Genomic DNA, 13,755 nt, shown 5'->3' with positions numbered 1-13,755 from the left:
CCTGTTGGTCCAAAATATTAATGATTTGTCTTGAGGACTTACGTACCAAAGTTATATTTTTGTATGGGGATCTAAATTGGAGAAATGCATCTGCTGGCAAAAAAAAAAAATGGAGAAATGCATCGCATTTTTTTAAAAAATACCTTTTTTCACCCAAAATTTTTTTTTGCCATCTTAAAAAATACTTTTAATTTTAATTTTAATGGAAAATAGTTTTTGAAAAATATGAGAAATTGATTTAAATTCTCAGATATATATTAATAAAAAAAATTCTGAAGTCTCTTATCAATATCTTGTGCAAATCACTGAATGAGTTTTCATTAAAATTTGCAAATTTGTCGGTAGAAGTATGAATCATCCGACATTTAAAATCACAAGTTAAAATATACTCCCTTCGTCCATTATTATAAAAAATATAGGACTACATTACGTACATCAAAAAGTTAGTTAAATACAATACGTAAAAATTAAAAGTTCTTTCTCCAAAATACCTTTTTTATGAGGAAAAGAGTATAAGACAAAGAATAAGAAAATTATTATAATAAAAAAATTATAAAAAAGAGAGAATATGTGATGGAGAGAAATAATGGGTTAGAAAATGAGACAATAAATATATTAAATATTAAAAAAAGTAATTAATAGTGACAAAATAGAAAATTTGTTACAAAATTTAAGACAACTTGCAAATGTTGTTTATGTTTAGGGACAAGAGGAAGATAGTAATTGTTACTTATAAAAAAGAACGAAGGGAGTAGAGTACTAAATTAAGAAAAGAGAAGAAAAAATAAATAATTTATTTTCATCTTTTCTCTTTCATAATTAATTGGGTAAGCCCCCCACATATAATTGATATGGTTGTTTGTTGATAATTCCTAGCCAGAGGTTGGATCCATAACTACCAAAGGAAATAAATAAATCAGAAGAAAGGAAAGTCACAGAGGAGATTTTTTTTTCAATTGGCCTCAAACAGACTAAAATCAAATCAGTTTCAGATGAACGTCCAAATGATTAAATTTTACAATAATATCTTGTTTTTTAGAATCCTCATACGAAATCGAACCTAACGAGAATATTTTCACCGAATTCGGAGATAGTGATGAGATATAGAAATATCTTGCATGATTTTGTATCACCATCCTTTTTAAATAAAAAAATTTCAAAACTAAAAAAAAAAAAAAGGCTTCAGTTTTTACGTTATCGTTTCTAATACAGAAAATCCAGGCAAGAAAAGCACCGCTGAAGAATGTATTTTGTGGCCAAGTGAGCGTAAACATTAACCAAAGGAACATATAACTTTGAAGAATTCTCTACATCATTGACAAAGTCGACACCTCGCTTGATTATAATGTATACTTTCTAATTAACAATTCCCACCACGGACTGAAAATGCAGGAAGGAGCTGACATATTACAACTTCTATGGTACAGCCATTACATCACTAGAAAGTAAAGATCTATACTGCAAGTATCATGACAGAGAAAAATCTACACTGCAATATTCCCCTGCATAAACTTGTAATACAAAACAAAAAGCACGAATATGCCTAAAAAGAATACAGGGCATGACAAGTCTTGTTGAAAGCCTTCAGTAACATCTCAAGGCTTGTATGTTTGATCTTGGTCTGGGAATCAATCAACTCGTCAATTCCGTGTCAGTGTTTGCCTTGGTTTGCCATGGTCTATGCCACGGCAAGAAGGTGATCATCCGTGAAGCGAGGTAGATTATGAATGCAACATACATGACTGTGAACACAGACACTACGGTGCTAACCACTGCTCCACTCACTTCAGAGATGAAGAATTCCACCAACAGATAGCCATTAATGACTATAACTAAAGCAGCCACAAACCAGGAAATAATCTGTACCCACATCAGAAGCCACTTAGTACTTTTTAAGCCAAGTGATTAGAACAAGCAACTAAGAACATCGTGCGATTATGAACAAGGGATGCTGAAATGTAATTCTAAATTAAAATAATGCAGATTCATGATCTAGTTAAACAACATAATTGCCAAAAAAGTCAGAGCATTGAATTTATAATCAAACCCCATGGAGTCTTGAAAGTAGAAGCTACAGTCTTCAGACAACACCAAAGCCGCAGACTTCATCACAGATGTGGGCTTTTAAGTATGTTCATGCATATGCTAGGTGAAGTCACTAGGTCAGTCATTGACACACGTGGTGAATAAGCACAAGAACAAGAAAAACTCAAAAGGAGCACAAAATAATGAAATATAGATACTGAACACAGAATATTCACTAATTCTACACGCATATTAGACGCCAAAATACACTCATCATCATAAAAAGAGGAAAGTGGCTATGCTACTTCAATAGATACCACTTTAGCTCTATTTATACTCGAGACAAGACAGTAAGGCCAAAACACCAATTCATTTCAGTCATATTTAACTCTTAGTAACAAAACAGATTAGATATACATTGAATCAGTTATGAATTATTCCCTTGGATGGCCTTCATATGAAGTGAATTATCAGCATTTCAAGTCCTATGCCAAATAAATCAACTTATAAGCCACAAAATTGACAAAAAAGAAATCAGTTGAAAAACAATATACCTTGAGGACAACGCCAATCCTGAAAGTCCCCATCAACTGCTCCTTTGACACCAAGCAAAGCAAGGGAATAAGAGCAAAAGGGATCTGAACTGACTGAAGAATATTGAGCCATTCGTTTAGGACATCTAATGAGTCCTCAGAGGAATTAAAGACAAGAGCAACGATCATGGTTGGGATAATAGCACAACTTCGTGTAATTAAAGCCCTCACCCATTTTTTCAACCTTAAATTCAGAAAACCCCCCATGATAAATTGTCCGGCATAAGTGCCAGTAATGGTGCTACTTTGGCCAGCCGCTAATAACCCAATACCCCATATATATAAGATAGGAAAAAGTCCACCACCATACTTCTGCTGAAGATACTGCCCTGCATTTTCAAGACCAACGCTATTTGCTTGTTCAGTACCATAGAAACCCTTGGCAAACACAGTTGTGACAAATATGTTAATGACTAACGAGACCGCAAGTGCTGCAGCGGATTCAATAGTATAATAATTAAGAGCTTCTTGAACTCGTCCTTTCTTGGTTGAGTCAATCTGTCTCGATTGAACAAGAGCAGAATGCAAGAACACATTGTGAGGCATGATGATGCCGCCTACAACTGCAACAGCCTGCTGTATTGTTTTGGAACTAAGTTTTGGAACCAAAAGACCTACACAGATAACTCAGACTCTGTCAGATAGAAAACATCGATCATGAAATCATATAACGAAGGAAAATCAGCACAAATACAAAATTCCAAATCAAAGAAATAAACTTCTTACCTAGAAGAATATTTAAGCCGTCGGGCTTTGCTTCGCCAAACATCCACGCAAATGAAAGCGCCATTATACCAATGAGAACTGCAAAAAGTGCTTCCAGTTTCCTCACACCATAGTTCTCCAGAAAAAGAAAAATAAAACTGCAAGAGCCAACAAATGTATCGTTTAAAATACTCGTTCTGGTCCTTGTGGATAATTTCTTCTCTGAAACTAATAACAATAATCAACCTCGAATTCTTCCCTCTGGAGTTTACGCTGAGATTTTCTTTTTGTAAAAGTGCCAAAGAAGGTAATTCATAAACTTTTCCAAGAGCTTAATTTCGTAAAACTTTTGAAGAACTTAAACATTAAACTTATAAAGAGGGTATAGTTCCTCGGAAGAAGTTCAATTAACCCGAGAGCAGCATCGATTGTTTCTAAAGTGTAGAAAGAAGAAAGCAAGAACGAACAAAACCAAGTCAAAAATGAAAATACCGCAAGTTCAAGAAAGAACAGATAATGACTAGTTAATTACCAATCCAAAGCTGTGATGACGACCCCAGCCCAAAGAGGCACAAATCCGTTACTTAGAATCCTAATAGCAATAGCACTTCCAATAACCTCTTGGATGTCAGCCCCAATTAGAGCCACCTCCGCCATAAACCACAACACCATCATGGCCCACGTGGGGTACTCCTCTCGGCAGAGCTCAGCCAAGTGCCTTCCGGTGGCGACGCCGAGCCTGGCGGACAGGAGCTGAACGAGAAGCCCCATAGCCGTCGCCCACATGAGGAGCCATAGAAGTGAGTAGCCAGCAACAGCACCAGCCTGAAGATCACCCTCCAAATTCCCAGGATCGAGAAACGCGATGCTCATGAGAAAGCCAGGGCCAGTGAAAAGCCAGAGCTTCTTCCATGAGAACGGTGGCGCCCGACCGAAATCGTCGGCGTCGGCGTCGGCAACCCCGACGACAACGATCTTCTCCGACGAATCATAGGCGGTTTCAGTCGCCTCCTCCTCGCGTGAGCCGTGTAAGAGTGGTTGGTCCTGGGTAGACATGGAGCGAGAGGGGGGAAGTGGCGTAGGGGTCACGCCAGCCAAACGCTTCAGTGAGAGAGGAGTGTGAGTTTGGCAAGTGATGGACTCCACAGTGCTTCTGGTTTCATTTCAGTTCGAGGCATGAAGTTTCATGCTTTATCGTCACCGGATGAAGGTTGAAAGTGAAAACTGCCGCTACCACGGCACGTGCAGTCTTGTGAAATTTTCTTGATGTATTTAGCCAAAAAGATTTTTTTTTTTCCTTATTTGATTATGATATGAGCTTAAATCTAAAAAGTTTTCATGCTGCTCACCACTTCAATAAAAACCAAAAAGAAACAAATTTTTATCAACAAAAAAATTAAATCTGTATGATATTTATTTTCATGTTTTTAAAAAATACTTTTCTTGATCCTTAAACACCTTTTTAAACGGCAACTAGACTTTCTCTTCTTTTCTTTTTTTTAATAAAAGACATATGGAGAAGTATATAAAAAAATATTGAAAAATATCATATTTGGTATGAAAATTTTGCGAACAGGAATTGGTTCTTTTGATTTAACAAAAATTATGTATATTTTTATTTAATATTATGAAACTTTAGCCCTTTTAAATAATTACTCTTTTAAATTGCTTTTCATCAAAATTAATTCAAAAAATATATAACCTTGAAATGAATGGTTTATATGATCAAGGGTAACAAATTCTAAAATTAAAGGATTTGTTATTTATTTCTGTCTTCAACTCTAATTAAACACAAAAAAACACGTGAGGAGAATTAAAAAATTAGTTACTTATGATTTGATTGTGATGGTTGGAAAAATATATAGTTATTTATACTTTCATTGACACACTCATTTATTTATAGTTACTTATGCTATTTTATTTTACATTATCTAAAAAATATTTATTCGAAAATTTTTAATAAATATTTACTTTATATTCAACTTATATTAATTTTTACCCCATCTTTAATAGAAAGGGAAATAAGTGACCGCAGTAGGGAGAAGAATTTGTGCGCTTCCTTACATTTTTAATATTTTATGAGTGATATTAATATATTGAATAATATACGATAATTTTTTCAGAAAAAATAAAATAAATTTTAACAAATATTGTTCTAATAAAACTTTAAAAATTGAATTTTTTTGTTTGGTTTACTTAAAAGTTGAAATTTTTAGTTAATAAAAGGACACCCATGGGTTTAGCCTTCTGAGTGCAGACAAAAGCTAGGAAGATTCAACACTTTTGAATAAAATTATCTTCAATTTTTAATATTAATATCAAGCATAAAATTTATGGCAAGTACATAATCTAGAAATAATGAATGAATAGGGTAGTTTCTCTTAGACTTTCAATATGACTAGATTTTACACCCCTTGTTTGGTTGGGGAGGGGAGGGGAGAAAATTTTTAGTAGAATCAAGATAAAAAAAAAGAGAAAAAAATAAGTAAACTTACTATTCAACTCAAGATGTTCTGGCCAAACAATTTCTTTTTCTGAAAAAAGTCCTTTTAAAAAATAAGCATCCATCCATTGGAAGGACCGCCACGAAATAAAAACAAAAAAGCTGATTCCTTTCGCACCGTCGCTGCCACCTGCCAACTAATGATTATTTATTATTAGGATAACTATCACTTTTAATGTTTGAAGGGAGGAGAAAAAGACGATAAAATATTTTTAAAATTGTTATGAAATATATTAGCGTGGCTAAATTTTAAAATCTTGATTCTGATTTTTTTGTACTATTTTTTTTAAAAAATTAATTTGGCAAAATTATACAAATATTTTTTACTATTTTTTTCTTTTTTAAAAAATTATTACATCATCATCCTTAGCCAGTTCTTGGCTGGCACTACTGTTATCAAACTTGCGAGTTGATTTTCCAAATTTAACGTTTTTATGTTTTCAACTAACAAAATCTTGTCGATTCACTCTTAAACTCATGATAATTGTAAATTCAGTTAAACTTATGAGTTTATTTACCGAGTTTATCTTTTTTATGTTTTTAGTGTGTAAAATCGTGTCAACTCATTCTTAAACTCGTGTCAAATTTTTTAATTTAATTATGTTTAGTGATGTATATGAATTTTATAAAAATTTCTTTATTGAATGTGATAAATTATGAACATTAATGGATATAATTTCAATCATTTAAATCTAAAATATATTTAAATGAAATTATTCTCATTTTATATATATTAGTTATTTGATTACATATTTTTAATACTAGTTTATTAATAAAAATAAACTTTTACGAGTTTACAATCTGAGTTTATAATTCGAGTTTATATCATCATTATGAGTTTGTTTAGACTCATGAGATTGACAACCTTGACTGCTATAGCTCCAATATCAGTGACTTTGCCAGTGGCTAGCCACCAAAGCTTTGTAGACTTGTCATTGAAACTCTAGTGATCAATCACTGGAGCTTTAGTGACTACCATTTCTTATATATTAACCACTCTTTTTTAGCTATTAATTATTATTTTTTTTGAAACATCCGTAACTACTCCGTTTAGTTACTAACTATTTTAGTATTATAATTCATTAATTAACTACTCTAGTTTTGCTATTATCTATTTTTGTTTCAACAGGCGCATTAAGTGTTATTATAGATCCAATGACTACTTTTTGTTTAGTTATTTACTATTCTTATGTGGTAAATAGTTATACAAAAATAGTTGTCAGGACTTTAAAAATGAAAATAGTCAATAGTTAAATTAGAATAGTTAATAGCTATATGAAATCATTCACTGGGAGTGAGGACAATGTTATGATTTTATAATATTTTAAAATTTCAAAATAGTATGAAGAGTCTGATTTATGATTTTAAAATTTATTCACCTTAATTTGTCCTTTAGTATTTTTAGCGTATTTTAGTATTATTTTTTTTCTTGTTTAAAATTTCACATTGATCTTTAAAATTCAAAATCAATATTTATTTATCCTTGAAATCTTGTTTTAAGACAAAAATACTATCTTATGGATTAAAAATGTTTAGACAAATTAAAATAAAATCAAAGTTTAGAAATCAAAATCACTAATTTTAAATTTCAAGAACCAAACTAAAACATAGTCAAATTTCAAGAAACAAAGATAATATTAACTCTTGTTATTATCATACTTAATATTTAATATAGAAGGATACTATTTGTTAATATTTGAAAGGTTAATAGAATTTTTAGTTCCTCAAGTTTGTTTTTATTTTAGTGTTAGTTTCTTAAGTTTTAAATTATAAATTTTAGTCTTTCAATGGGCAAAATGATCTAGGCTTTTATTAGGTTATAGGGACTAATGTTATAAATGAAACAAAATTTGAGAAATCAAAATATATAATTTAAAACTTGAGGAGCCAAAACTAAAATGACAAAAAATTTAAAAAACCAAAAATTATATTAACCTATATTTTATTAGTTTTATTATAAAGCTTGTAACAAACAATAAGCATGAAATTTTGATAAATGTTAACAGTAATTGTTTTCTATAGACTGTTTACGAGAATTATAATTATAAGTTAATATAAGAGTTAGATAATTAATTTATATACGTTAATTATTCATAATATATATGTGTTAATTTTTTAAAATAATTTTTTTAATTATCTGTATTCCAATCCTCTTGTAATATTTATTTTAAAAAATGATCAATTCCAGATGCGAAATAAATTGAGGACTTATATAAAATGCTAAAACAAACTTTTTCTGTCATGACTAAAATAAACCTAAAACAAACCTTTTATTAAGCTTTTATGTATTTAAAATAGGAGGGAGTATCATCCAACATCACTCGTCGTTTTGCTATTATATTTTTGCTTTGTGAATTTTGGCATCGGACACCACGCATGCTTTATATTGAAGCTAATCTATTTTTGGATTTTATTACTTCAATTGTAAGATTCCAATGAATCGTATTCTTTATTATGTATCACGTGTGTAGGGAATTTTTTAAAAAAGGGGGGAAAAATTCAGCTAAATCTCACACTGATCGCCAATGGGCCTCGGTTCAAGCACCACCACCCCTCTTATTAAGAAGGTTGGGCGATCAAATCCCTCCTATAAAGAGGGTTACAATAAGTGTATGGAAAAATATTTCACGTCCAAGAAATTTTAAAAATTCAATTTATTCTCTTGACCCAATATAAAATTAAATGTTCTTAGCTATTTTTTTTATTTTTTGTTGTAAATTTTTATATGTAGCGTTGATTTTTTTTTAATTTTATTTTGGGTCAAAAAAATTTGAAATGAATTTTCAGAATCTTTTGAACCTGAAAATATATTAAATCTGTATTGTGGGACTTAGCTTAAATTTTTCCAAAAACAATTAAAAGTGCGTGTTGACGTTGTGTTACCCTTATCTCCTTTCAATGCATGCAGTTTGATTAGCCTCCATCTCATAAGCAAGACGGCAACGGTCAAGATGAATGATATTATATTATGAGATTTTTTTGACCTGAATATGACGAGATTCAATACTCTAAATATAATATAATTTTTTTGGCCATAACATTCTAAGTATAATTAAACATCTATATATGTCACACTTTGACAGATATTATAGAATTACTGTATATTATCTTTTTCACGAAATGTGTATGGAAAGTTTCACAATCGAGTTTTTTTTTTTTTAAAGCATATAATAGTTGGCAAGTTACTGAATATGTATTCGTATTCAGGCCTGTTCCGCGGGGTCAGGGGCGAATAATTAAAAAATACCACTTCTGATTCTTAATATAAGACATTGTTTGCCTTTTATTTTGATTCTAAATATAAGACCCCAATCCACTTTGTCTCTCATATTTACTTAATTTGTTTTAAAATTGTCCTTCTAATAATTATAGTTCTAGTCAATACACTTGATTAGGAAGGATATTTTAGGAAAGACAACATATATTTAGGACAAATAACTAACTCAACTTACTTCATTAATCTCCTCAAATTAGTCAATTGGCTCTTATAATTAGGACCAGAGGTAGTATATCCTGAATAATAGGAAAAATGTTCAGTCATTTTTGTTTCATAAAAGATTATAATCGAGCCTTTGTAAAAGTATTTTTCAGCTTAAAAAAAAAAAGTGCCTTTGTAAAAGTATTTACTAAAAATGTCAAAATTCTGTACTTTTACCGCGTTATAAAAATTTACGATTTATATCCTCTTAAGCTTATAGAATCGTTTTGTCAAGTTCTAATTTGCTAACTACATTTGTGTAATTTATTTGTAAGAAAAACTGTTTATGCATTTTGAGGAAGTCAATACACACTTGATTAGTAAAAATATTTTAGGAAAGACAACACATATTTAGGACAAATAACTAACTCAACTTACTTCTTTAATCTCCTCAAATTAGCCAGCTGACTCTTATAATTAGGACTGGAGGTAGTATTACATAAAAACAACTGTCTAATTCATGTCTATTAGTATATTATTTATCAATATATTATAGATATACAACCACCTACGCTTAATTAAAAAAAAGTACTCCTCCGGTCCTAATTATAAGACCCAATTTGACTTTTTATTTGGTCCTAATTATAAGACCCAATCCATTTTGTCTCTTATATTTATGCATTTTTTTCCAAGATAATCCTTCTAATAATGATAGTTTAGCCAATATACTTAATTAGCAAGGATATTTTAGAAATGACAACACTTATTTATTATAAATAACCAACTTAACTTACTTCCTTAATCTCCTCAAATAAGTCAATTGGGTCTTATAATTAGGACCGGAGGAGTATATTATATGAAAAAAAAATACCCTGCTTATTATTTTCAAAGTAGTCTGAATATTCAAGGGTAGCTTGATTGCTGTTAATAAAAAAAAAGTGAAAGTATTATAAGCTCATTATATTAATTTTTAATGTAAAATTCTTAAAATAAATGCCCTTTATTTTGATATTTATTAAGTAATGCAATACCCTCCCAAGTCCTAACTAATTAAACAATATTCGCTGATGAATTTCATCGAGCTCTGGAGAAAAAAATGGATCTCATACAGGAACATTTTAAAATTTTAAAAAATAATGAATAACTGAAATACTTGATGCATCATGCATTGATTAAAGTTGTTATATAGTATTAAATATAAGATTTAGTTATTACAAACTAAATTTTATATCTAGGATATGAAGTATTATGTAACAAGGACACTAGGGGCATATAACTTTTTGGGAAAATTGCAAATAAAGACCCCTCAATATATAAAATAGCAATCAGAAACCCTGAATTTGAGAAATTGCTCACAAGGACCCGGTCCCAATTTGCAATTATGAAATCATGGCCAAATTACCAAAATACCCTCTGTTTTTCTCTCTTTCTTCCTCTCCAGATCATCTTCTTTCCGACCTTGCCTCCTCATTTTCCTCTCTCTCTTCGTTCTCTCTTTCCTCTCCAAGTTTCCTTCCCTCTCCTCACTCTTTTCCCAAAGTATATAGAACTCACAATGTCTTCGGTGGTTCTCTCCTCATTGTCATCCCCCATCACTTTGTTCTTATCTTGCTTAGCTGCTCTTTTGTCGACAATGAAGCCTCTTCCATCATTCTCTCTGTTGCTGTGGAAGGAGAGGAGAGTCGGGAGTTTGAGGGAGAGTGACAGTCATTTGCAATGCTTGTAATGTTTGCTTGCAATGTGTGCGGTGATTGCTTGGTGCTGAGATAACGCCTAATAAATCTGGATTTTTATTCTTCATTTCTATTTTGATTTTCAGCTTGTGTTCGTAATTGAAAATAACGAGTTTGATAAGTTGTTGAAAATAACAAGTTGACAAGTTCTGATACCCACTTCACGACAAGTTCAGTAATGCGAATAACAAGTTTAGCAAGGCGAATAACAACTTCTGATAAGCAATTCATAGAAATTCGAGTTTCTCTGTTAAAATGACAGCATTTTCAGATTTCTTTAGCAGATGACAAGTTCTGATACACAATTCATGACAAGTTCAGTAAGGCGAATGACAAGTTTAGTAAGGCGAATGACAACTTCTGATAAGCAATTCATAGAAATTTGAGTTTCTGTGTTAAAATGACAGGTTCCCAGTAGGTTTTCATACTTTTTCTGTTAAAATGAATGGATTTCCATATTGATTTATCAAATGACAGGTTTACAATAGAAAATGACAAGTTTTCATAAGATTTTTATGCTTTTTTTTGCTGGAATTACAATTTGCACATTTCTGACAGCAACAACTTCTGATAAATACAAAATGACAAGTTTAGAATGAAAAATGACAAGTTAAGTATAGCAAATGACAAGTTCCCACAATGTTTTCATACTTTTTCATACTTTTTCTGTTGGAATTATAATTTGCACATTTCTAATAGCATCCACTTTTGATAAACATGAAATGACAAGTTCATAATGGAAAATGACAAGTTAAGTATGGCAAGTGACAAATTCCCATAATGTTTTCATACATTTTCATACTTTTTCTGCTGGGATTACAATTTCCACATTGCTGATAGCAATCACTTTTGATAAACAGTAAATGACAAGTCCACAATAGCGAATGACAAATTAAGTATGTAAAATGACAAGTTCCCATAACGTTTCCATACAATTGTAAATTTCTCTGTTAAAATAACAATGTGCAGATTTCTGACGGCAAACACTTATGATAAACAGTAAATTACGAGTCCATAATAACGAATGACAAGTTAAGTATGTAAAATGACAAGTTCTCATCACGTTTTCATACAAATGTAAATTTCTCTACTGAAATAACAATGTTCAGATTTCTGACAGCAAACACTTCTAATTAACATCTTTCATCATCAACTTCACCTCTCATTTCCTCCTAATGTATAAAACTATAGCACCAGAACTCTCATAAGCCCCTCAAGAAGCATGCTCATATCAACACCAGTGGCAAATGCACTACGATGATCATATCCACTCACAAGTGCATCCTCAACCATGAAATCCCAAATATAAATTGCCACATCATATGAACAAGAAACCATCAAATTCTACATATAAAACAAGAACTTTATTCGTTTAGCACTGTATTTAGGGCTCGTTTGTTCCTCACATACCACACCTTGATCGATTTTTCCACCGAAATACAATCATCATACTTGATTTCCACAATTTAGAGCTTGTTTGCAATTATCAGAAGTGGATGCTGTCAGAAATGTGCAAATTGTAATTATAGCAGAAAAGTATGAAAAAGTATGAAAACATTGTGGGAACTTGTCATTTGCTATACTTAACTTGTCATTTTTCATTCTAAACTTGTCATTTCGTATTTATCAGAAGTTGTTGCTGTCAGAAATGTGCAAATTGTAATTCCAGCAAAAAAAAAAGCATAAAAATCTTATGAAAACTTGTCATTTTCTATTGTAAACCTGTCATTTGATAAATCAATGTGGAAATCCAGTCATTTTAACAGAAAAAGTATGAAAACCTACTGGGAACCTGTCATTTTAACACAGAAACTCAAATTTCTATGAATTGCTTATCAGAAGTTGTCATTCGCCTTACTAAACTTGTCATTCGCCTTACTGAACTTGTCATGAATTGTGTATCAGAACTTGTCATCTGCTAAAGAAATCTGAAAATGCTGTCATTTTAACAGAGAAACTCGAATTTCTATGAATTGCTTATCAGAAGTTGTTATTCGCCTTGCTAAACTTGTTATTCGCATTACTGAACTTGTCGTGAAGTGGGTATCAGAACTTGTCAACTTGTTATTTTCAACAACTTATCAAACTCGTTATTTTCAATTACGAACACAAGCTGAAAATCAAAATAGAAATGAAGAATAAAAATCCAGATTTATTAGGCGTTATCTCAGCACCAAGCAATCACCGCACACATTGCAAGCAAACATTACAAGCATTGCAAATGACTGTCACTCTCCCTCAAACTCCCGACTCTCCTCTCCTTCCACAGCAACAGAGAGAATGATGGAAGAGGCTTCATTGTCGACAAAAGAGCAGCTAAGCAAGATAAGAACAAAGTGATGGGGGATGACAATGAGGAGAGAACCACCGAAGACATTGTGAGTTCTATATACTTTGGGAAAAGAGTGAGGAGAGGGAAGGAAACTTGGAGAGGAAAGAGAGAACGAAGAGAGAGAGGAAAATGAGGAGGCAAGGTCGGAAAGAAGATGATCTGGAGAGGAAGAAAGAGAGAAAAACAGAGGGTATTTTGGTAATTTGGCCATGATTTCATAATTGCAAATTGGGACCGGGTCCTTGTGAGCAATTTCTCAAATTCAGGGTCTCTGATTGCTATTTTATATATTGAGGGGTCTTTATTTGCAATTTTCCCTAACTTTTTTCAATACCTTGCCACATATTTTTATTAAACATTGTAAGTTCTATTTTCATTTGTCAACGTCTTTATAAATTTTTTAATATAATTTATATGTAAGTGTTGTTTAAAAAAATGTTATAATC

At 31.5% G+C, this 13,755-nt stretch overlaps 1 protein-coding gene across 1 annotated transcript; it reads right to left on the bottom strand.

Annotated features, from left to right (window-relative positions):
* Nucleotides 1-1,294: 1,294 nt before the first annotated feature.
* Nucleotides 1,295-4,499, bottom strand: LOC114719211 (metal transporter Nramp3). The gene is made up of 4 exons (XM_028904665.1): nt 3,856-4,499; nt 3,345-3,481; nt 2,580-3,232; nt 1,295-1,860 (listed from the first exon to the last, which is right to left on the bottom strand). Exons 1-4 carry the CDS (start codon nt 4,377-4,379, stop codon nt 1,633-1,635), a joined length of 1,542 nt encoding a protein of 513 aa, XP_028760498.1. The 5' UTR covers nt 4,380-4,499; the 3' UTR covers nt 1,295-1,632.
* Between the last annotated feature and the right edge of the window lie 9,256 nt (nt 4,500-13,755).

The sequence above is a fragment of the Neltuma alba genome, unplaced genomic scaffold (genome assembly GCF_004799145.2).
Source record: "Neltuma alba isolate B1F8T4 unplaced genomic scaffold, ASM479914v2 tig00011899_pilon, whole genome shotgun sequence".
NCBI lineage: Eukaryota > Viridiplantae > Streptophyta > Magnoliopsida > Fabales > Fabaceae > Neltuma > Neltuma alba.
Note: the sequence above shows the minus strand (reverse complement) of the source record. Positions and strands in the feature narration are given on the sequence as shown.